The sequence below is a fragment of the Bombus fervidus genome, chromosome 1 (genome assembly GCF_041682495.2).
Source record: "Bombus fervidus isolate BK054 chromosome 1, iyBomFerv1, whole genome shotgun sequence".
Classification (NCBI taxonomy): Eukaryota; Metazoa; Arthropoda; class Insecta; order Hymenoptera; family Apidae; genus Bombus; species Bombus fervidus.
Genome location: NC_091517.1, coordinates 15975948 through 16001720, shown reverse-complemented (window position 1 = coordinate 16001720; position 25773 = coordinate 15975948). Strand labels below are relative to the sequence as shown.

The 25773-nt window shown below is 40.5% G+C and overlaps 1 protein-coding gene across 6 annotated transcripts in view; it reads right to left on the bottom strand.

The window, feature by feature from the left end:
* Mam (neurogenic protein mastermind) overlaps positions 1-25773 on the bottom strand; it is a 249876-nt gene that overhangs the window by 121045 nt on the left and 103058 nt on the right. For 2 of the 6 annotated variants that reach the window (XM_072004469.1, XM_072004479.1), the window contains exon 1: positions 1105-5865. The exons of the other annotated variants lie outside the window; for them this stretch is intronic. In XM_072004469.1, the coding sequence (XP_071860570.1) occupies positions 1105-1110 (6 nt within the window). In that variant the 5' untranslated portion in view covers positions 1111-5865. Of the gene's footprint in view, positions 1-1104; positions 5866-25773 lie in introns of those variants that run through there. 6 annotated transcript variants of the gene reach the window in all.

Below are 25773 nucleotides of genomic sequence, written 5' to 3'. Positions count from 1 at the left end.
TGATAATTATATATAATATAATGAAATAAGGTTCTTAAAGCTTCCAAGGTACTAAAATTCTTTGAAATCCTCCACCATAGTCCCTATATATTATATTTGTATTCGATCATCGACGAGTACCGGTGTACAAAGTCACGGTATAATAAATACGTCCGTGTTATGCTCGAAGAGACACGCACCGCAATTTCAATACAAACAACTGGTGTACGTGGTGCAATACAGTTATGGCTGTCAGACGTTTCCGGTTTCTTTGAATCTTCTAGAGTGCCTATCGCGTGGGTAAGACTTGTAATAGATTTCAACCAGTGTCGTTTCAAGAGAAAAAGGATCGAATGTATGGATGATCGCAGATACACCAGCGTCGTTTCGGTGAGACGAACGCAACTTTCTGTCGATTTTTCGGAGTTGAATCATTTTTATCGTCCCGGAACTTCCGTTATCTGGTGACATTTCGTGCGCGCTCCAAGTTGCGGACACGGTTGGAGATAAACAAAAAAATTCACGAATCGATATCTTTTATCTACGTTGCTATTGGAAGCGAGCAGAAAAACTTGCTCGTGGGACGTTATTTTTCGCCAAACTTGAACCCCTTGAATACCGATCCCTTTATTCTAAACTATATATTAAATTATGAACGATTCTGACAGTTAAATTCAATTAACTCTTCCCTCTCAGAATTAGAAATTCAACTTGTGCATTCACTGTGCACTACAAATTGCTAATATGCTCGTTATTTTTATCATCAATTATTATCAATAAAATAAATATTAACGATCAATTGTTAAAATTGCAAATGTTTCTAACCTCACATTAAAAAAGAAAAAAAAAGAGAAACAAAAAGAAAAACAAAAACAGATTTAGAAACAGAAAATTATAGTAGTTAAAACCTTTCAAAACAATGACTGAACATTAATCATTCAATCGCGTAAAAGGCTGTTAAAAAGGTAATATTTAGATTTGTCAGCAAACACACGAAATACAAGAGAGTAGGTAATAGTCCGATTGAATACAGTTAATGAGTCACGCTAGACTCAAAACAAACGATGACACACGCGCGCCACGTAGTGACGATAGATAAGAAATATTATTTTCAAATAGACATACCATCATTCCAGGCAATGTAATGAAGCACGAACGGCTCGATAGCGAGAGATTTCCTTGTTACAGGGGGGCCACCCGGGCCTGTGGCCCTGGTTGGTGGGTGCCCACCATGCCCCTCCTCCGATGGCTTCTTCTTGTTACTAGAATATCTGCACTAATACACTATCGTTAATCAGCGAATATGTCCTTTTTTTCACACGATGATGATACGCGTTAACAGTTGTCGTCGTTACAAATACATCTTCCTTCTCTCTGTTCGAATTATGGAAGATTCTCAGCGGAACTTGAAGGTCATTTTCTGGAACGCGCCAACGCAAACGCTGTACTTTCGCTTTCGTCGTGTCTTCCGCGCTTTTCCGGAGACGCTTGAACCACCACCAGCGCGCCACCACCGACAACAACTTTCTTTCGCGCGTAACCAAACCGAACTTGCAAGTCCCGTAACGGCGCATACACAACAAATAGGTGGCGAAAAAGTCACTAGTATGCTCAGATATTTCTTTCACAACGATATAATTCGATCAGCGCGACACAAGCATTTCTTGTTGAATGACAACGATTCTTTCACCTTTGTTGCGTTATTAATCGTACGTTGTTCTAGAAAAGATATACATGTACGATATATCTCTAGTTTCTTTTTCTTACTTTACAGCTTAACACTTTACAATGAAGCCTCTGACTCTTACTACGTTATTTCTATTGTACACAATGTAACTGCTCCGATGCCCGTATAATAAACGTAATGCCCTTCCGATCACTTTGACTAGCTATCACACCAGCAGCGAAGTAGAGGTTAGCGCGCGCGCGCGCTCGAGAACGTCACCGCGTACGGTTTATAATACTCTGTTCCTCGCCGCCAGTCGAACGTCACGCAACCGGCGAGAAAAAGACGCCGGGAATAGAATCGACGTTCCCGTGTCCCTCGACCAGCATATCACCACTGTTTCACGTCGCTATTGGCGTCCGGACGACGCGAGCGCGCCGCTTGGATCCGCGGGCCGAAATTCTCAGCTCGTCGAAACGAGTTTGCGTGCCGCATATCGTCCAACGGTTCCGTGACCTCCGAACTCCGTCGAGTCTCTTTCTTTCCTTCCCCCTCTTCCTCTTCCTCTTTTTCTCTGTCACTCCACTGATGCGAGCGACAGATAAGACGTATACTAACAACGTCTCGATAACATTCACTCCGAAAAACACTCGGCGCGCCGCACCGCCACCAAAAGTTTCACCAGTCGCATATTCGATTTCCTTTCAATGACTAAATACTTGTAAAGCACGCCACCAATTTTTTGCACGTTAATGTTTTTCAACCGGTAATACACACGTCCGTGCGAAAGATTTCACACTGTTCCCGCGAAATGTTATCGAACACATGATAACAACGATTTCTGTAATATACCGATCTTCAGTGGTTCTTGTATTTACTAACACAATGACTGACAAGAAGGGAAGTTACTTAGACGGTTTTTGTGCCATGTCACGATGATACCACTGAATCAACTATTACGAATAAACTCTTGAATGAATAATGAGAATCAAGCTGTCCACGTTACTTCCAACAACAGCACGACTGTTAAATTAAGTCGAAACAGACCGTGTCGATTTTCCCTCGTAAATCGTCAACAGGTAGTTCGGGAACATTGACTCGAAACACGCATATGAAGACGAGAAGCGTGATGGTCGTCGCAATCGAAGTTCGATCTATCGAATTTCGACCAATATCGTATCAAAAATTTACAACGGACGACAATCGATCAAACGGGAGAGAAGCACGGTGCACGTCGCGGCTTCGAACAGCTGATCGCACGCGCATCACACTCTCTGTCACCGCTGGCACTACAGGGAACGGGAGGAATGCCAAATCTTACTCTCGTCAGGAATAAAATTCTTCTTTTCTTTTTTTTTTCTTCCGTCTTGTTCGCTCCACGCACGATTCGGGCCCTAATTTATCTCCGTTTTATTTTCGCTCGTGACGAATCTCGTCTCGTGTTTATCTCGAAAGTAGTTTGCTCTCGCTCTTACTCACTGTCCAATGCGTCATCAGCACACCGAAAGTTGCACTCACTACAGCCGCTCATATTATACGTGGTCTCCTTACGTTGATAACGTGCAAGTTGCACGTGTGCGTGTGTATATTACGATAACTCCGATATTCCTATTCTTTCCTCTGGCATTACTATCTCCCTTCTCTTTTGGTTCGCTGGCTATCTCTCCTCCACCGCGGGGACTGAACTATTTTTGTTGCGTTGGAAGTAACAGCGGTAGTAGCACGCGTCAGCCCCCCACTCTTTATTTTTCTCGTCCGCTTTCCTTCCTCCTTCTTACGTTTTTCCCTTCCCACGTTCTTCTCCTCGTCGTTGTCGCCGTCCTCGTTCCTCGTCTTCCTCGTCGTCGTCTTCGTCGTCGTTAGTATCGCCGTTGGCCCTTTGTTCTTTATACAGCGATCGACCGACACGTTGCCCCCCTGCCAGCAGGCGAACGCCGGAAAGAAGAAGAGGAAGAGGTGGAAGAGGACGACTGGGTTTTTTCATACGCAAACATCGGCCGGCAGCTCTTCGCGGACGGTTAACCCTTTTTTTTGCCCCTGTGTGTTACGATCACGTCTACCGAGCCGATCGTGAAAATTCACTGTGAACTTTGAATGCCAGGCTTCCGACTACTGAAAGGTACTCGCGTTTCTCGTTCGACGACCACGCGGTGTCCCGAGGCGCGCCACGCAACGTGTTGTTCGCTCTGCTGTCTTCTCTAAGTGCGCCTATGCCCCTTTTTACTCGAATCAGTCACACTCGGTGCTATGCAACAGTTGTGAAACTGCGTCGCGATATATTCCGAAATTTCTCGATCTCGAAATCCGTCCAAACTTTCGTTTCTAAGATATAGAAGAAACGGAAGGAATCACGAAACGAAAGGAAGAAGCGGACCGATAGAAAGAAAACAGAGCCAGGAGAAGATCGAGAACGCGGAAAGCACACGAGATCGCAGTGACACGAGGCGCGAAGAACGCGCTCGGACAGAGAGGCGTTCTAAGAGAGGAAGAGCAAGGACCTCTATGGTGCTCGTCCTATCGAAGTCCGCGAGCGATTGACTCCCGCGCGTCCCGGTCTCGAAACCGTGGCACGCGTGAGGGGCGCACGGGAGGGGATTCCCGCGGGAGGAGAAGAGGCACCGAGGAACGAGGGGAGATCGAGCGGGTATGTCGGGTAGTCGGACGAGGGGAGGGGGATTGCGGGAGGGAAAGGGGAGGGAAGAATCGGTGGCGGTGGCGGTGGCGGCGACGGCTGCGGTAGAACCAGGAGGTAACGCCAAAGAGGGACTGCGGCGTGAGAGGGGCCGGCGGAGTGCGGCGCTGCCGCGCGGTGAGGGGAACGGAACGTCCACAGCAGCGGAGGGGGTGGATATGGCGCGTGCCACTACACGCTAGCAGGTGGAGTGCGCGTGCCCAGAAATCTTCTCTCTCTTCGCTCCCTTCCCTTGCTCTAACAGATCGTTCTTTCCTTCCTTCGTTCTCGTTCTGCCAAACTCGTTTCTTCTCTTGTTCTTTCTTCCTCTTTCTTTCTTGCGTCCCCTCTATCTTTATTCGTGACTCCTCTTCGTTCTATTCTATGTCGTGTCACGATCGTGTCACTTCCTCTCTCCGTTCCTCTTCTATCTCACCGCAGTGGTTATCTACGTCTATGTTCAGTCGCTTTACAAATAAGAGAACACCTTCCTCCACCTCCTTCCGTCTGTTTCTTCTTCTTCTTCTTCTCTCGTTTCCTCGTTCTTCCGGCCACAGTCGTTATTATTCCGTTTCTTGTCGCAAACGTACCTGTTCCGCAACTAATTTACCCGCCTTGCATTCTTACCTTACCACGGTCCACTCACTTTGTACGTTGCCGACTCAATCACGCACCGATTTAGTTACTTTCGCTCGTTTAATTTCTTGTTAACTTTAGTTTTACTTAGTTCTTAGATTGGAAGGAAGTATAGGTGGAAATTCGTGGAAGTTTGAGTTTCAAGAAATTCGAAGAATTTCACTCGTCCTTGGCGACACTTCTATCCGAATGTACTTCGAGATTCGCAACGTTTGGGTCCCGATTAGCAGGGATCGCAATTTTAACTCGCAACACGATTTGAGGATTCCTGCATTCATAATATTTGCGCTGTGCGGTCAGGTTATTCTCGTAAGCACGATAAGAGTTGCTAACGAAAGTCTCAGCTGCGATAACCGTCGAGGGCACGTAGCCAAGTCTTCGTGACAAATTTTAATTTATAATATCGACGAATCTCTAGAGATAGTTTAAAACGTGTTCTTGCGATTTATTGGTGCTACTCGTAATCGTTGGAGCAACACTTTATTCGTATTAATACCAAAGAGAAATTCCACATTGAATCCGATAGTTTAAACATCGCCTATCTGCAACATGCATTATCGCTCGTGGCTCGCGCGATACCACTTTTAAAATTTCAACTTTAGCTTCACGATAAGTATACAAAAAGTGTGTATTATAACTATAAACGATTTACACTTTCGAGTTTCAGTCCTCTTCGAGCAACGTTCCCTTAAAAACTTAATTTTCGACTAAAAGTATCTCCAGTTCCTTCGGAAATGTCAAGCAGTTCGATCACAATAAACGAAATGCCGTGTCGTACTGTAGCTCCGTATATTCTGAACGTCCGTTAGAACGGAGCTGTCACGGAGCTGCGCACGTGGTTTGCAAGGAGCGCGAAAGAACAACAAACCCCACACAACACAAACCTGACGCCCCGAGGAGTCGCCAGCCACTGACTCTCCTTCCGATTCGACTCGACTCGACTTGACTCGGCTCCGTTCGACTGGCCTCGCCCCGCTTCGCCTCGTTTCCCTCGCCACGCGCCGTCCCGCTCCGTCTCGTATCGTCTCGCCTCGTCTCGTCTCGTATCCTCTTGTGTCGTCTCGCTCGTCCCGTCCCGCTACGGCACGTCGCACCGCGCCGCGTCGTCGTGGTAAAGCGCGCACGTAGGCACGCGTTCGGCTATGCTCGTCCCAAACCCGAGGCGACCCGAGCCGACCCGAGGCAACTCGTCACGATTCCGACTACAACTTCGACTCCGATTCGCGCTCGTTTCGATCGTACTGTTGCCTCTTTGCCTGTTTTACACCGCCCGTATGATGCCATCGACTGCTGCAAAGAGGTTCACGGATTCAGAACCTCCAACCACTTGAACGGTAGGTAAATGTACCGCAACGCGTCTATCATGTATAGTTACCATAGTCCTACACACGCTGTCAGTGCAGCGGCGGCCGAAGGAAGCCGAGTCGATATGATGCACCGTGAACTGTGAGAACAGTAAGGCAACGTGAGTGACGGATCGACGGGTATTGTTACGCGCTATGACCATGTGTAGTATTCTTTAAATTCTCGCCGTGACGAGGAAAGCTTTAAAAGAAATAACTTGTCGATAATGATATTTCCATGATCGATACAAGCGATTTTAGATCCGTGTCAATAACGCGAACATTAATTGTTATTATCAATCCAATCTTTCAAAATGTAAATTGATCATTTAATTTAATTTCATAAATACGCGATTAATGATATCAGATTCTGAAGAATCAAAGGTGGTATAAATAATAATAAATTCTAAGATCGATTTAAAGAACGCTGTATCTAATATTATCACTTTTCTGTACTTAGTTGTCAATTTATGAAGTTGACCGATGTATTTCCTGTGCGATACTATTATTAACAATATTTTCACTTTTCTCGGAGTGATATGTAATGTGGAACAAATTCAAACTTATTTATAACGATTTGTATGCACTTGTATTATATATATATATATAATATATATAAATTGCATATCTAGCAAAATACAAAGTTAATGACTCGAGAAAAATACAAATGATAGGAGCCATTCGCACCCTTGATGATGGGTCGCGAACGCGACTTAAGCGGCTGCCGTGCAGCTGGCAGCGAAGCTTTTACACAGACGCATTCGCGACACGTCGCCCGCACTCCCAACCTCCACCAACACTTGGCCGTTGCGTCATCACGGTTTCACGGTGCGCTGGGATTCGACGGGAGGAGAAGGCGCGCGAGCGCGCAAACGGGACCACTGCGAGAGCGACGCATCTGTATCGCTCCGCTTGCACTTATTACAAATCCGCCAGTGATACTCAACCTAATTTAAACTTCACGCGAGCGTGACGTGTCGACGCAACGGTATGGCTCCGAGTTAAACGTAGATTGGTATCTCTACGATAAATTTCTTATTTTTTTTTTCTTTTCTCTTTACATATGACATTTGTCTGAAATCGAATGTTTGTATATAGGTTAACAATATTAAAGCAGATCGGTTTATCGTAATTGGATATGTTAAGTTAAATTATATAGATCAAATACTATTATTCTAAACTGCATATCAATTTAAACGGCTTAATATTGAATCGCGGTTATGTTTCATATTGCCAATATAATTCACGGAATAACGTTTGAACGTAATAGCAAATTAGTATATACCAACATATTTTAAACATGAATAGACTAAATAAATTCTAAAGAATATCTGTAGCAATCAGATTATAGCAGATCAATTGAAAAACTTGTTTACGGTAGACATTTTTAATTACTGCATAGAAAAAGAAAATAACAGATCAAAGTGATCGTTGGTTTATTAATTGTATATCTAAACTTGAAAATAGAGTCAGCCATGTTTTACTTCTCATTACGGTTAGATACATTAAGATCAGGTGTTCCAACGTTCCACATCCTCGAAAGCGATAATTCGCGCTTAACTTCGACCCACGTATAAAGTAATTATCGCGGTTAGATCGAATACGAGCCAAGCGCGATGATTAAGGATCGAAGATTCATTGGAGCATTTGTCCACTAATGTTAGTCGGTGATATGCATCTTCGAAATGAGAGGCAATATTAACAACGCGGATGTCGCGTGCAGATATTGTACGAATATCACGACAAGCTAGAATGGCGAGGTGGCATTTGTAATTAAATGTCCGACACGGTATCATAAAGACGGGCCTCATATCACGACATCACCCGCGCAATTGATGCTCGTCCGCTGCATTCTTTGCATGCTAGATTCCGCGTGTTGCATTTCAATTAATACGAATGCCGGACCAGACAATTTTAACGATACTTTGGTGACTTAAGTCTCTGAATATGAACTGGTGTATTTATTCTCGTTTTATCAAGAAAATTAATACCCCATAAGCAAGCTAATCCGTTCATGGTTCGAGTGAAATTTCTCTATGTATTTCATTTCTTTCAAAAGAATTTTCATCGTGGTCTTGGTTAAAAAATTGTTCCAAATATTTGATTTATAGAATGGAAGATAGTAGACGTTTAGAGCAATGGAACATTTGAAAGAGGCATTTGTTTTTCCTAAAAATTCTTTTCCCAAAATTAGAGTTCTATCTTAGCAGACAATTACAATTTGCATACTTACTGATACCAATTTAGAATCCATTTAACGTTTTTAATTGGAGAAATAAATTTTACGAGCTGAACCATATCTACCCTTTCAAGTAAATGATATAAGCGATGAGTTTTCGTTGAATCAAGAGGTAATCAGGATTGCTCTTGGAAGTAATGCGGGCTTCGATTAGTGGAGAAACTGTGAACATTTTAGTTCACAATGTATTACTCTGGTATCGAAATGGTGGATATTCTCGTCAACGATGGGGGAACATAGAGAAAAATACGGACCGATTTAGGGATATAATACAGATAAGGGGAGATTAGAACGCGAGAAAACCAAAGACAAGGGGAAGAAACTCGGATGCGGTGACGAAGCGATAACGATATGTGTCTCACTATTCCTATGAAACATATAAGTTACAAGATGAAATAATATGCTAATGGTACAAGGAATTTGACATATACAAAATTTTAGTAATATCATACTGATTATAAAGTAACTTCTTAATTTCTTAAAATCTGTTTTTTAATAGCAATCATTGAAATAAGACCTTGTAATTCTTTCAAATTAGACGCTGATTGTTTTAACGCTGACAGTTTCTCTGTGATTATTCGTTTTAACATAGAGAAGATTCTTTTTAACGTATAAGATATTTTAGTATAAGTGTTTATAAGTGTATGGGTCTACCGAAACGAATACATGAACTGAATTTTTGTTTTTAAAAAATCCCAGAATAATATGGGTAATTGAACAAAGCCGGTTAAAACACAGAAAAATTTGATTATCCAATTAAGCACAATTTGATTATTCATTTTTTAGATAAACGTCTGTTCGTAATTTATGTGTTAATACATTGATTGGACAATTAAATAACATTGTTGTTAATAAATAATAAATATTTTTTTATAGTATATGCATTGATGCACCAAGAATATAACGTTCTAAATTCAATGGTATTATTATAGCAATAGCCGAAACAAATTAAAAATAGACCGGTTCATAAGGACCACAGTGGCTTTGTAATCAAAAAATATCAGCCAAACATAAGACCGACAAACTAGCCAACTGAAGTTTTAAATTATTAATTTTTTCCTATTGGAACGTAATCGTTATTCGAAAAAAGTATCAACCGTTCGATGAATAGATATGTCGTCCAATTAATTCCGGATAACCGAAGACCTGCCACTTTGTGGTGTAACTTTTTCAAACATCGAATAACATTTCGCTTTCCCTTTATATTTATTTGCTTGAATTCATATCTAATATGTAACATTTAATAAATATGTCCAGCGAAAAGAATTTTGGCTGGAAGTATACGTGAAATGATTACAAATTTTTATGTTTGAAAGTTGTAAGAACAAGAGTTAATAATATATTTTTAACAAAGGAAACTTTTAAAACATTATTGCAACCGAAGCTAAAAATCGACAGAAGACAATTATACCATACGGCCCGATTCTCATATGCACAGCTTGTCGTTTCATTCTTTGATTTCGATTAATTCGATTCATCCCCAGTGAGACAAGAGCCTCAGTTATCGATAAATCCAATTAACGACACCCGTCTTCCCCTTTCGTGACGGTGAATTATTAAAAGTTGTCAGTCATCGATAATCCTATACAGTCCACGTATCGAGATAGTCCGGCGAATCTCGAACTGCGACTTCTCTACGGGCGAACGAAAGAGTTTCTCTCCATCAGCCGCCACGCCTCCAGTACTCGCATATTTTTAGGTTAGACTATTTTCGAAAGTGCATGGAAGACAGGAGAGAGGCGCAGAATGAAAGAAGAGAGACGGGAAGAGGGGAAAAAATAAGGGAGAAGGATAGAGCGGGCGAGAATACCGATCGCGCTTCCTTTTTTTTCTTCAGCGGTATCTGCTGGCTCGTTTTCGCCCACAGTCACGTAAAAGAAGCCAGCACCGGTATTATCCGCACAATGCACACACAAAAGAAAGGACTCTCGCGAGTGGAACAAGCAGAGGAAGGTGGAAAAAGAACGGGCGAAGAAGAACGTAGTTGGAGTAACAAAGATGGCGGAAGAAGAGGTCGATGCCGCCTTCCTACTGATTTGCGAGATCACTCTCTCCTTCTTTTTTCCTTTCTTTCCCTTCGTTCTATCCCTATCCTCGTCTTTTTCCTTTGCGATCTACCTTTTCTCTCGCTTTCTTCCTCTCCCTCCTCGCGACTTGTCACCCTGCCAGTCCCTCCTGTTTCTAGGTTTGCTGTTCATCGGAATGCAAGAGTACTTGTTCCCTCTTTCTCTATCGACCTCCTTCGCGACACGGCTGCAGCCAGAACCGACTGATTTTCTGTTCCATTGCTTCAGCCCGTGCAGCCACGCGCCTATTTATCGCAACAATTATTGCTCGGGACGCCTTTTCATCCTCCGTCAATGCAACGGATTCTTATTGTTTGCGTGCTTCGGGTTAATCTTCCACACGCGCGTGACTTGTATGTTATGTACGTGTAGATTTTTCAGTCGTATTCTGTTTGTTTGTCATTGTACTCTTGTTACCATTGTTACTAGACATATCATTTGCGATAATTATTAATCTCTTTTGATATAATTGAAGGAGAATGATATCGACAATTTGACAAAAGTTATCACTTTCTTTGATGTAAACATGATTCTTCGCTACTTCTCAATTTCTGAAATTGTGTATATGTAAGTTTCGGATATATACAGAGCACGTAAATATAAATTTCTAACCAGTCTCCTATCTCCCAGTTTCTACTAGATTGTTAATTCAAGAGATTAATAGAGATCTACAGTTAGAATTGATCTGACTTTTAGTTTGAACTGGATCTGTATTAGAATTTAAATTTGGATTAAGATTAAGACGCGGTGTAGACTCGAGAGAGGTTGAGCTTGAGTTTGTATTAAGTGTTTAGGTGAACCACGTTATAAGTTACGAGTACACCTCCTTCTCTGCATCAACATAGACATTCCTCTTCTTAATTCCAGTCATACTCGTGACACAGATAATGGTTCCGATTCAACAAACACAGATTCTATTCGTAATTAAATTTTTCAACTCTAAATTTCTTTTTTAACTCTAATTCTGAAGTAACATTTCACCATTGAATACCCTGAAAGTGTTTCAATTTCATTTTAAATTCATCGAACCTAGTAAAAGTAGATTAATAGAGTAAAATCTTCGTTAAAATGGAATATTTTCAATAAATAATACATATTTTGTACCGTTCCTCGTCATTACTTTTCAATTTGAACTAACAAAAAGATGCCTTCCGTGATATTCAGCGAAGATCAAACGCGACCCGCGTGTCTCGCGAATTTACGCGAGGTCGTTCCACGCGAAAACCGGCACGCCCTGCAAAGGGTTAAATAAACGAGTCTCAAAAAGGAAGCACCGAAGAGGAACTGAAATAACGCGGAACATTTTTACATTCTTCCCCTCTCTAGCCTTTCCCCTGGGCCGCGCTAACGAGCCAACCGTTCCATACGGTTCGTGGCAAAAAGCCTCTTAAGGTTGACAAATTTCAATTACGCGCGCTCACTCGGCAGCGCGCCGATTTATCTCGAGGCGTGCGCGATTCCAGCGAAACCTGTCGTCAGCGAATTCCTTCGGCGAACAAAGAGCCTCCACTTGGTCGGCCAGACCGAGATTTGCTCGCGACTAACCGGCGCATAACTGAAAAGTAAAAGCGTCAAAGGATCCAGACCCGCCGATGTCTTCGCTTCGCGTACGCGACCAGCCAACGTTCCTCTCTTAAAGTCACGTTTATTTAAACGAACGCGAGGTATAGAGCGCGTGCGCGATGGAACAAAACCACGCGCGTAACGGAGAGAACGAGCGGGACAAGAAACATGGCGTGAAGATTACGCGTGCATAGTGATATCTACAGTGACGCGATAGAGAAACGTTTCATCCAGGTTGCGCTTTTTAAAGCGTTCTAACCTGCTCGTTGCGAGCGACGTTTTAACAGATCTACTGCCGATTGAATTTTTATTGTATACAGTAGCTCATGAAAGTATAATATTTGAATAGTTTCTTTACTTTTATGTATATATCATGTGTGTTATGTAAAGCATTTTGAAATTTCATTAGCACCAATATGAGAACCGAGCTTCTTCACCACGTACATTGGCAGATATTTGAAACAAATCTGAAAATGTATATCGCAATTACAAGACGCTTACTGCGAACATACGTTTATTAAAAAATTATGAATAGCCATTTTCATAATAGCGTTAATGTAACTTCAAAATATTTCGTATAAGAAACATAATATATTTACAAAAGTTGTCTACAAGTATCTGTGCACCTGCATATGCTACACAGATAATAAACAATATTACAAAGTTTTCTTCCACAAGAATCCAGCTCTTCCACAAAAGCCCGGACAGAAAGAACAGCAGAAATATTCTCAATAATTCAAGAACACTTCTCTCCAGACATATAACGGTTCGTGAAACGACATTCGAAATCACGTCGCGGAGATCGAATCTAAAAGGCGTTTGCATGCCAGACAATTTAAAGTATCTGGCTTGGCGCGAGACCGTTCCCATTGGCCACAGTTACGAGAGCATTTATTTATTTCGTAACTCAACCAGACCTGGGATTATAACAATTTCCACGGATGCCTGGTAACAACGTTCTCCATTCTAATTGCCAGCTTCTCGGGCGATCCTGGCTCACAAACGCATCACAGTTACGCCGAACGATCGACTGTGTCCTTCCAACTGTGTGTTACCAGGAGAGAAGAGGATCGGTTAATTACACTGCTCGGTCCGGCTATTAATGAGAATCACTGCCGTGGAATGACATCTACTACCTACTTGTTTTCATTAGAGCCTTAGAAGTGAGCACGAACCGATGGCGTGTTTGTACAACTATGCCTCCTCTCGAGCAGAGCTCGGTATCGCACATCCACGTAATTGAATCACGCTCGTCGCCCCGGCTAAACAGATCCGTTCTCGGTAAATGGGATTCCATGGAAATAAGCGGCTAGGATTGACCATGAATGAGAAACGAACCAGTTGATAGAAAAGCGCGAGACATACAAAGAAGACAAAGATTCGATAGATCGCAAATAGAGAGTTTGTAGAAATAAGGTGGTAGGTGGCTGTAATATTTAAATTGTATTTATTCGAAGAAAAAACCATGCAGGCTTTACATTTAAAAAATGCAAAATATCATTAGTATGAATTATCAGTTGACTATGAATTTATATTATGTTTAAAAGAGCGTTTTGGTTCTGATTGATTTTAAGTTGATCTTTGCTGGTTTTTACAAATTATTGAGACTCAGAACTGTCTCCTTATTGCAGTAATCCTTTTGATAATTATAAAATAAGATTTTGTCTTACCCACGAATCTGCGTTGTTTAGATGGAGAAATAAAAATTCTGCCAGACCACTTACCTGGAACAAAGAGGAAGGTTTGATTATTAGTTTATTCGTATGGTATGAACAGGAATGCAAAATCACAGTATTTAAAACTAATTAGAGGATGTATGCTATGAACGAAGTTCTATTGCATCAATCAAGAGTATAATAACGTAGTTCTATACATAAGTGTGATAGATTGATGTGCCAGTATGATAATGCGAGAAACATCGATGTTTCTCTGAAATTGAAAGTTCTACGATTCTGTGCATTCAATATTAGTCATATTAAGAATAATTTGACGATTAGCGAAATGGGACTACCTTGTATTCTATTACAATGAACGAAACTAAGAGAAGTAGATGCCCATGAAAAAATTCGGTTTTAAATTATCGTAACTGAATCTATAATTTTATAAATTACGAAGAAAATTGTTAAAAGTACGAAGCATATACTGATATACATCATTATTATTAAAAACGCGCTTTCTTCTTTTATTAATAAAAATTAATATCATTAAAGTATCTTACGTGATACTAAATCGCAACATAGCGATATCTTAATCTTTTTAATTTCTTTATCTTCTCCGTTCTTTTTTTTTTCTGCTCTACCTCTCACAGAATCGATATGGAATCGATATTTCTTGGAATAATTATACAGTTTTATATCTTCATAATTTACATTGGCTCAGAGATAATTCATTCGAAGTCAAATCAGAAACTTAATTCCTATCGCGATGTTTTTACATTCTATTCGTACAATAATAATCCTATATCTTAACACTGTAATATGCGATAAACTTCATAATAAAATTAATATAAATGTAAAATAAACCGCCGAAAAATTCACTAACGAATGGACAAACAATTTAATCAAAGATGACCAAGTATGTTCGAATAACCAGATAATTCGGGTTTGACATCTAAAATGGTTCAAACGTCAAAAGAATTAATCAACGAAATAAGAGAAATGAATTTAGACCGATTCAAAACGTTCTCTAAATAACACATTGGTAAAGAACGTAACTATGTACGAGTTGCTCTGACCCAACAATAGCACGACGAATCTCTAGTATTCTCTCGTTATCGAAGCTTTTTATGCCAACCTGATAACGAAACTGCAGAACACTTACGTCAGCGCAGTGCACGGCCAACAAGCCACCGCCGCGCTGACGAACTTGCTTGATACAAAGTCGATATCTTGTTCAAGTGCAATGTCACCATGGAATATCGCTCTCATCGACGCGAATACGTCCTCGACCAAAATCTTAGAATAACCATTATTTTCGATTTGCCAAGTTTCATATAAATCAAAGGCCATCTAGACGTTTCTTTCAAGATCTTATAAAATTCTTTTCTTTCCTCGAGGCTGTCAAGATAACAGATTTTTTCCCCGTGTAAGTGGATGTTTCTTAAAATTGAAACACGTTTGTAACTGCAAACGTTCTTAAAAAAATAAAATTAAACGTGATAATGACTTGTATCAAGGTCACAGGCTTCGGTGACGGTCGAAGACAACCTGTGAATACAAACATGTTTACCATCGCGCGACAGATATCAAATAATTCGTCAGCACATTGATAAACTCACAGAGTGCGGCTCGGAGGAAGAGGAAAGTAACATAACTTTTTATGAAGAGGAATTTCTCTCACTTTCTTTAGTTATTCGTCACGATTCCTATATGCAAAAATTCAAAGAGCTCGTTCCTTTGACAAAGATTAACGAATAAGAGGGAATCCGCAATTTTCAGTTGACCAATTCTAACACGTGAAACAATTACGCAAAATAATCGTAATTTCCTCTTAATGTTTTTAAAAAAACAAGCTATTAATCTCTTTGCATTCGTTCCATCCCTCATTACGCTGTTACTTCGTTCCTAATAAATCATCCATGAACGAATTACAATAGTTGCTTAAATTCCGAATATTAGCAATTCCTCTTCTTCAATTAAAGAATCTCTGCTTTAACGAAGAGGGTAGAGTCCAGATCGGAGAAGCAATTACACAAAAGTCATTGCAAAAGTCGAGCTCTTCCACTTAATTACAATACACAACCACGATGTTTCGTTTCGCTTTGGCATAAAGCTCTTTCATCCGAAATACTTTCTTTCACCGATGCTGCCCTTTCAGCGACTAAAAGCAGAGATAGCCTGAGCCAGGCGGAGGAAAACCATCGAGAAAAGGGAAGATGACGAAAGACGATGCTCGAGAGAGGATAGCAAGGAAGATTCAAGCAAGCAACAGTGTTTACACACGTCAGCCGAGGAGAACACCTTCCATGATCCCAAGAAACCAGGCCACCGGTGTATCCAACGCCTCCTCCACTTTTCTTCTTCAACATCCACGCGACTATACATACGCTCGACTTTGAAATATCGAAACGCATTGGTGGACCTTATGGCCACAACGTGAATGCTAATTAATTTCGCTGAGTAAATGGTACGAACGAGAACAGAAAACGAATTAAATATTGTAAGACTATTTTTCCAAACGATTGCAAATCGTTTGATACGGTGTTTCCGTTGGTTGCCAGGTATTGCAATACATTCCCGTTCTATCGTATGAAGTTATTGTTCTTTGCAATCATGGATTTTTGCTTTGGTGAAAAATTGCCACGTAATTATGTAATGAAGTTCGTATTGTTATGAAAATGAATTACAGAGCAAGGGAAGCATGCTACGATTGCAGTCGAGCAAACTGTGGCCCCTTTGTTCGTATTCCGATTTGTTTGTTCTTATTGTAAGATTTACTCCAAGATGGAAGAAAGATCGGAGAAAGAAGAGAATTTTTGATTTGCATAAGATGGAAATGGGACTTAGATCCCATTTGCTGAAAGTACATGTACGATTAGCGATTATCTAGGATAAGATACGAGGAAATATTTCGATACCGTGAAACTTTATTTAAAAACTTTTAAGGCAAGGCGAGGTAAAGTCAAATCAAGGACAGCAAAGTAAAGCAAAGATCAATTTACAATTTTATTACATCTTGCTCCGTACAATGTCGTTTATATCTTACATCCCGCGAAACACCGACTTCGAAAAATCGCGAGATCACGACGCCCCTTCCAGGCATCTGTTCGACTTTCTCCACGTGTCGATCCCTTGGAATCGACTTGGAGATTCGTTCCTTCGTCAAACGTACGATTCGTTCGGTGGTTCGATTTATCGACGGTCGAAGGGATGAATCCGAGCGTTTTGGGGGGGGTAGGGGGTAGCGCGTACAAACGGGCAGGAGGGCGACGCTTGCATAAAGTGGTGGAAAATTCGGGTTGAAACCTGTGAAAGCGGGGAAAGAAGATCAATAAAGTGGTATGCCATACTGTCGGTGCCGCTGGTGTGCTGTTGTAGTAGCGGCTGGCTGGCTGGTGTGTATTATTAAGCGGAGGTGTGGAGCTAGAGACTGCGAGGAAAAGAGAGAGGAGAGACGTGGAAGAGACTAGAGAGAGAGAGAGAGAGTGAAGATAAAGAGGGACGAATGGAGTGACGATAGACGGGAGAGGAACAGTCCGCACACCAGGAGAACGTTGGTCAGGGATGAACAGAGATAAAGCGTTGGTGCACGGGGGCGAAACGTGGAGCGAGAGAACGAATCGAAGGAGAAGAGGGAGAAGGTGAGAGAAGCAGTCGAAAAGGGATAAGGTAAGATCGAAAGGGGGCGAGCAGAGAATATGGAACAAGCGTAGATAATAAAATCTCACACGAGCTGGAGAAGACTAGCGTGAGATGTCTCAAGGAATCGGTCGTGGATCGTGAATGTTAGCGGAACATTGAATATTGTTAATATTGCAAGCTATTTTTCAAAATATCAATGTGACATCAGAAGATTTGGTGCCAGCAATGACTGGTATCGATGATCGTCTATTGCAAGATGGTATCATTTAAAATAAAATATTCTTATGAACCCATAACCTTCTTCGTGAATAGGATTTAGAAATCGTGGTGTATTAAATGATATACATATACATTATTATATTAAATCGCTTAAAAATGTATTGTATTTCTTTGTTATAATGAGAAATTCACATTGATGCAGAATTGTTCTATTCTTTCTATTCCTTCCATCTTTGTCTTTCTTCTTTCCCATTATTACCAAAATTACGATTTCGTGTAAATACTTATACTATGGAAGTATTAAAAAAACAGGTTTGTTTTATAAATTATGAATTATTTCGAGATATTAAGAGCTCGATAAGCGAACAACGGATTAGAGGAACGAAATGCGTGTAATGGGCGATTTAGTGGAGCGGGAAGACGAAAAGTGAGCATCATGTGCCATACCCGCCTCGGTTACAACACGGTCTAGTTAGCAGAGCACAGTTTTCTGCATGGTTTACACGTGGAATGGACGGTGCAACGGGAAGAGGTGAATTAGAAATTTGTTCTACATACTTATGCCGGTGTGAAGCCGGTGTTCTACGGGAGGCTGACCTCTCACCGCTTCAATTCGCCTAATTCTGTGTCTAGTAAATATCTAATCTAAAAAGAAATTCAAGTAAACCATCGAATACCTGATTGAAAAAGAAATGTAAATAAATCATCAAATACCTAATTTAAAAAGGAACATACATAAACTATCACAGAATTGTATATCAGAAATTTATTTAAGATTTTAGAGATAACTTTTGATGCCTATAAAAACCATCGATCTTTATACACAAAATATCTTGTAAATTTTTTCGAGAACGTGTCGTCTCTATAGAGAATTTTCGATCCTTGCACGTGAAAGATCATTCAACATAGAAAATCTAACGATAATTTACGTAACAAACAATATTTTACTTCTCACATCTTCTTATCTTCACTACAAAATAATCACGAAAGATCCTTCTTATCTAAAACACGAGCTTTTCTTCGCAATTTGCTCTAAAATTTTTCAAATTGTGGCGACAAAGAGCGACATCGAGTTTAAACAGGTTAATTTCACAAGATTTTGCTAAAAGATGGTCGGAAAACGCGTACAGCTACGGATTGCTCGATATTTGAGTTTCCCCTTTAAGCCTGACTCATAGTCCCGCGATATGTGACCTCGCGATTGCTTTTCCATTCTGAAATTCGTCGTTACTACTCCATTTACATTTAATTCTTCGAATTTTTTACCTCGTTACAACTAATTATCATCGAATTAAACTCTGACAATTCCAGTCGATCGAATGATATTAATTCGGTCATCGTAAAAATCGGTGTCAATTCGTTCTTTGTAAAGTGGACGATGCGCGTGATTACAATTTGAGATTAATAGTCAGTAAAATTCGTTACACTACGCGTATATTTGAATGAATGAAGTTTTTATTCGTATTGGTAGAACTTTTGATTTAGACTTTCAGAATTTCGCATTTTAAAATTAATTGCAGTTCCGCACGTTCGTATGAAAATTGCTATGAGTTTAATGAGGAGACCTGAAAAAATAGTCATCTTTGCTTTACTGCCTAATATTATATCTTTGTCTAAATCAAATTCGAACAAATATATAATAAATATAGGATCTTCTAGAACATACAAACAAATTCACTGCGATGGTGTTCTAGCTTTTGCTTTTATATTCGTGTAAAAATTGAAACGCTTTTGGCTGAAGGTGTTAAGGGTAAGCGTAACTGTCCAAAAACAAATGCAATGAAAAAGGGCATAGATTCTGCCCGTGGTTTCCATTTGACGAACAACTGTTTCGTCAATTCAGCTAGTATATTACAAATAAATCTTTCTCCTTTTTTTGTGGCTAAGATAAAAATTTTCAAAACCATTGCGACTTAATCATTATTGATCATGAATGAATGTTTCTGAAGTTCAAAAACATTAAAGAATTGACTCCTACGAAATTAAAGAGATCGAATTAACACTTCAAATAAAACTTTGTTCTTTTTAATTATCGAACAATTATTCAATTACAAATACCATGTCCAAACAGTATCAATCATAGATACAATTATATCTGTTAATATGATAAATCTTAATTTTGCTATGTGCTTTGGATAATCTTCGATTCAGTCGTATTTTTCTATCTATAAAATTACATTTTCAAGCAATCTCTTAATATACGTGATTTCTCGTTTATTCTAATGAGTCCTTTCACAGGTTGAAAGTGTTTAACGAAGCACTCATCGTTACGAGGTGATTCGAACGTTGAAAACCAACCATCTATTACCAGAAAATCTCAAAAACCTGAAAATCAAAACAACACGTTCCTCTCACATACATATTTCACTCTCGTCATTCCCTGCATCGCATCAAGAATCGCAATAGAAAAACGAGCGAGTCCCCAGCGACGACGTACGCGATCGACTTTGCGTCTTCCTTCGCCCTCTTGAACGTTCGAGGATTCGAGCTGCTCGGCTTCACCTTCGCGCAGCCCCATCCGCCATCTCTTTTCCCTCTGTGGTTGCTGGAACCCGCTTTCGAGCATCTTCCATCGGTCTCGCGCGCGTTTTGCTTCTATTTTTTTCTCCTCTTTCCTGTATATTTTCCTTGCTTCTCCCCCACGATCCACGATCCGATCCCTCCTCTCGTCGAACGATTTTCTACGAGAACTTTAATGTTACGCAAGGATTTATCAGCGTAACACGTAGCTTAAAATAAGGTTACCTTGCTTGTATCGTTTATTTACAGGTTAATAAGATTTGAGCGATGAGTAGGAAATATTGCGACGCGAAGAGAATTTTAGTTCAGTTTAATAATCTATTTTCATCGAAGAAATGTTTATGGTAACGTGCGGTTTAGAAACGTTTCGCTTACAGATATTTTCTTCATTTATCGAAATTGCACAATGTCAAGGTTCTTCGCAATTAGCTTTTTGATTACCTCTTAATTCTTCTTTCTATATGTATTTATTCTCTGCGTGTTGAATCCAAATTCTGATAAACTTTGATAGTTTAATTGTACCATGGTGTCGATTTAAATTAGCATTGCTCTTTTTTTTTTTTTTTTTTTTTGCAAAACCTATCCGTTTCCTATTGCCGATCATCAGTTTCCCGATTTACTTCCCGATTGCCGATCTCCCTGGTGATCCGTTCCGGGATGTGAAAAATGCCGTGGTCAGACGTTTATCTGGCAACCGAGAATACTCGGATTAATCGCGCCATCGTGAAACATGTAACATCGTTGGGATTCTGTTCTACGATGGATCAGGGCTGTCACATGAAAATTTGCTCGCTAGACTTTACCGTACAATATAAAACAGCGGCTTCTTAAATTAATTAAACGGCAATCACTTGATCACTGACATAAAAATCTTCTTATCTATCTCGATTTTTCATTTCTCAACACCTCAACTATCGACTTCGATCATCTCCTTACTTTACCTAATTTTAAAGTCTTCTTAAACCGTGCTCGAAAGTCAGCTCGCCAAAAGACATTCTCACCCCCGGAAGATTCTTTTTAGACGGCGCGTAGCAAAAAAATAAAAAGGAAGCACCGCGAGACAGTAAGAGCATCATCGCGTTACTCTTTGGCGGAGAAACTTCAAGGCGAAACCGGTCTCTTTCTGCCGATCACGTTTCCGCGTGAAGATCAACCACCCTCGGCAACCTTTAGCAGTTACCACTCGACGACGAAATACCCCCACCATCGACGGGATTTCCAGCAGATTCTCCTCTTTCACAAAAGCACGACCCTCGCGAGAAGCCGCGACCATCAAACCAACGAGTCGAAGAAAAGGGAAGGTAAGGGAACACATCCCGAAAGCAGCTTTTCGCTTTTTTCCTTCGACACCAACCGACTCGTTTCCGGTCTGCTCCCAACGTCCCGTTAGAGATCCATGGCCTTCCGCATTTCTCTGGGGGAATGCGTTTTCCCAATTCGGTTAATAGCCGTGTCTGATTTATCGACAACCACTCTATCGTGTTAAATCAAAACGGCGTATCTGCAACTTTCGTCTAGATCAAGCCATTGCTACCAGGTAGCACGATAATAGCTTATCTATATCTAATATCAAATAAGACAATCGTATCTGCATTGAAACTGACGATATAATAGTTTATATCTCGATGGACGTGTGCGAGGTGATCGATGTCTGGTTGTTAAATACTAAAATTCATTTTTCTCAAAACCATATTTTTGACCAGATACGTCCATTTAAATTAACACGGCAGCGTTATACTCGCTTTCTCTTCTTCTACCGATTCTAGTCTATATAGAATCGAAGTACTACGATTATTTTCTTTCGAAGAGTTTCTTGAGAATTGAGTTTAATTCGATGGATCAGTTTCTAGATTCAAATCTCAAAAAAAAAACTAGAAATCTCTGTCAAGCTGTTGCCAAACGTCTCGAATCTTGAACCTCCATAAAATCCTAAGATCTGGGACACATTGAAATACTTGGTGCGTTTAAAAGAATCGATCAGTCGTAAAATAAGCGCATAAACTTATAATATACACGACCTAACCCTGATCCTAACTCGAGCCAGCTTGAAATTTTTCCAGACCTCCACCCTCAATAACATGTTTTAACCAATATGAAATAAAAAATTTATTCAAATATTCATGAGTACTAAAATTTGTTTACAAAACTGGCTATTAGTTTTCAAACTTCTTCTAAAAAACCACATACTTCCACAAACGTTCATAAAACCTTCAAAATTACAACGAATCAAGCTTCAAATTAGTATACCTCAGAGTCCTTCAAAAGATTTTGCCACAACTACGCGTACAAAGCCACCGTAAAATCACCCCTAACTACTCCAAACAACAGATACTCCTAAAGTCCTCTATTCCGACCGAAAACTTCAACTTTCCATCCCTCGATGCATCTCTCTTCCTCTTTTTAAAATTCCATTCAAAAATACCAATACTACGTTCAAAATTCACATCTCACCATTAACCTATACCTTCCTTATACAGAAAAACTTGCTCTCCATACTTGAAAACATTTACAAAGTAGTAAATCTGTCCTTTCTTGATTACCAAAAATTTCTAAAAACGTAGCGAACCTATTTTCTGCTCTAATTCCTAAAGAAATAAACCACGAATTTTCTTTAAAAAACAAAACTGTACCAATAGTATCATAACGTTCCTCCAGCCTCCATACACCATAGTTGGAAGTATTTTTTAAAAAGTAAGTATAACAGATCTGTCTCTTTCCCCAATTATTTAATGTACAAGACTCGAGGAACGAACTTGCTTCAACCATCAACATCGAAAAAGCGTTTCTTGGCCTGCGTATCTGAAACGCATACGCAGAGTTTCGGTATCTCGAAAGCGTCGCGCCTACTTCGAACGCAGAGGGTTAGTAACGTTCTTCGGGTACGGTCGTCCTTTCGTCCCCCGCTGGCAAGCAGGCGACGCCGGTGGAGGCAGAGAGTAGGCGGCGGGTGAAGGCAGTAGGTGCCTCCATGTTATGCAACCCCACCACCGGCTCTATCCTGACCAACCGGCTGTTTACTGTTTGGCCTCCCGGGATATCGATCCCAGTAGCGTAAGAACCGGCAGCCTAGGGCCACCGAGAGATCGGCACACCGAGAGCTTTTCGTCGTGTCGACGGTTGCCAACCGAGCCACCGTCGAATCCACGCGACGCCTCCAACCCCCTTTTTAGTCTATCGTTACAGTGGGATGCGTGTTCTGAGAAACTATCGTTCTTAACAACTCAATACGAAGTAATCGTACATAAAAAGACGTCAATAGACGTTACCTACAGACGTATTTTCATCAGAATTATTCTGCTCAATTTTTACAATTGCTTCTTTGCAGCAGGCGTTCGTGCGTATCTCTAACCCCCTCTGTTTATTTCATTCATACTCGGTGGTCCGTACTTTCGTCTTCCAGTTAGTTGGTTGTAAGTATCAGGATACTTATATATTTGTTTTATTTATTGGGGAATTTAAACAAATTTTACGTTTTCTGTTACTACGTTTTATATTATAAAACACATGTGATACGAAATAATAGATTAATAGTGAAATAATTAGGAAATAGAAACAGTGTAGAGAGCATGCAATTTATAGCAAATATCGTTAAGTGTCCTAATACTTATAACCGACAGTGTATTTAAAAGATGAGTTGACTGACGAGAGATTACAGCTAGAAATTTCTAGGACGTACCTCCCCTCGAATGTTTCATTCGTCTGAATACGCGCACATCGTAACCACAGAATTTCACATTGCAATCCGCAAACGACGTCGACCACTGTCCGACCAAAGAATTGACTTCCACCAACGAAATCTGCCGCCCCTGTCCTTAATTGGAGATACCGTTAGCCTCGCGACCAAGAAGAAGGCCACTTGACCCCGCGAATCGATTCGCGACTGAGTTACGGATTTTTTCTACTGGTAGACGAGACAGGCTGAGATTATGGTAACCGTATCGTAAGGTGAACAGCGAGGAGGCGACGAGGATGTACCAGATGGCCTGTGGCCATCGGGATGAACCAAGAGCTTGCACTGGGAAATTAGATACCTTCGCAGACCAGCGAACCTGTTTTCGGACGATACGTAAAGAGATCGAATCGAGTGGATGGCTCGAAAGTTGGGTAGCTCTGCGTTGGAGGTAATCGTTTATGAGAGTGGTGAAACGATGTGGGGTATATATGTTGCAAGGTTGAAGTTAGACGTCTACTGGGTAGTTTAAAAATTGTTTGTTTCAAGAAGATTGTTATTTGTAATGTAGTTTTTTTTCTTGGGAAGGCATGTGGGAATATTTTTATTGGGAGGTGATATTTTTATTTGGGTTTCGTGACGCTACGATAACTAATCGTGTGGTTACGTTTGTGTGACGTAGGTAGTGTGTGATAAATGTGTTAGAGTAGATAAAGAATATGGTAGAAATTTAAATTCAGATTTCCAACTTCAAGCTATCAATTTTACATCGTATGTATAAAGTCAAATACGAACTCCAACTTTTGAATTTAGATTCAAACAGAAATGCATAGAAATTTCAACGTGTATTCGTTCGAACTCTAACGCGATTAGAGGTATCATTATTACTGATTATCTCAAATTCACAAATTACCATATTACGCAACTACTTTACAACTTTCAGCTTTCAGAACAACGATTTCAAATCTCTAAAACGCTCCATCACATGATATTCTATACGATATACATATGCAATCTGTACATAAGAACAGAAACCCACAGTTTTCAAACGAGTAACTAAACATTTCGAGTCACCTCTTGGAAAGGAGGCTAAGAGAGACGATGGTGGTTCGCGTACGAGCCACCAGCTCGTTAATTAAACCATGTAATCAGAGGGGTAGGGGCAAAGGCTCGCAGACAGAGGGTAGGGATAGGAAGAAGCGTCCATTTATCGAGAGGATCGCGCAACGGTGGATGATATGTTGAGAAACGGAAGCTGGAACGGCCATTGTTGTGCCAAGAGGGTCGAAGAATGAATCTTGCCACGAATGGATTTCGGCTGGGATTAAGCCGTTCCACTTTCGATTCCATTCGATGCCATCGTCGCTGCCGCGACTTATTATGCCCGCCACTTCGAATAACCTTCGCTGCCAGGCCTCGCAATTTCCGGACATGCAAATTTTCGAATATCAACGGGCAGGCGCCGCGCACGATTCCATATTTCGCCGTTTAAACGAACTTTTCTACGCCGATCCGAGTCGAGTCGCGATATCTCGACATGGTTCCACCACTCGTCGCGACAAAGGAAGACCTACATTTCAAGGAAGTGGAATAAAAACGGAGCGTTCGTCTTGATCTTTCATTGTCCTCGCTATTGTTTCGACAGGTTTCTAATCGGTCGTTTTTTATTGGAGAAAAGAATTGGATGTAAAGAAAGTATTTGTATAGAGTGGACTTAAGCGTAAGAAGAATATTAAATTGAGATTCGAAAGGAAATGAAATTTTTTTAGTAGAAGAGAATTTTAATAATCACGTGTCTTTATATATTCTTCTTTTAAATTATTGGTAAGTTTCCCTGTTCGTAAAGCTCAAGACTTTTTAATTAGTGAAAATCTCATGGATATTCTGAACGTTTTGATTCG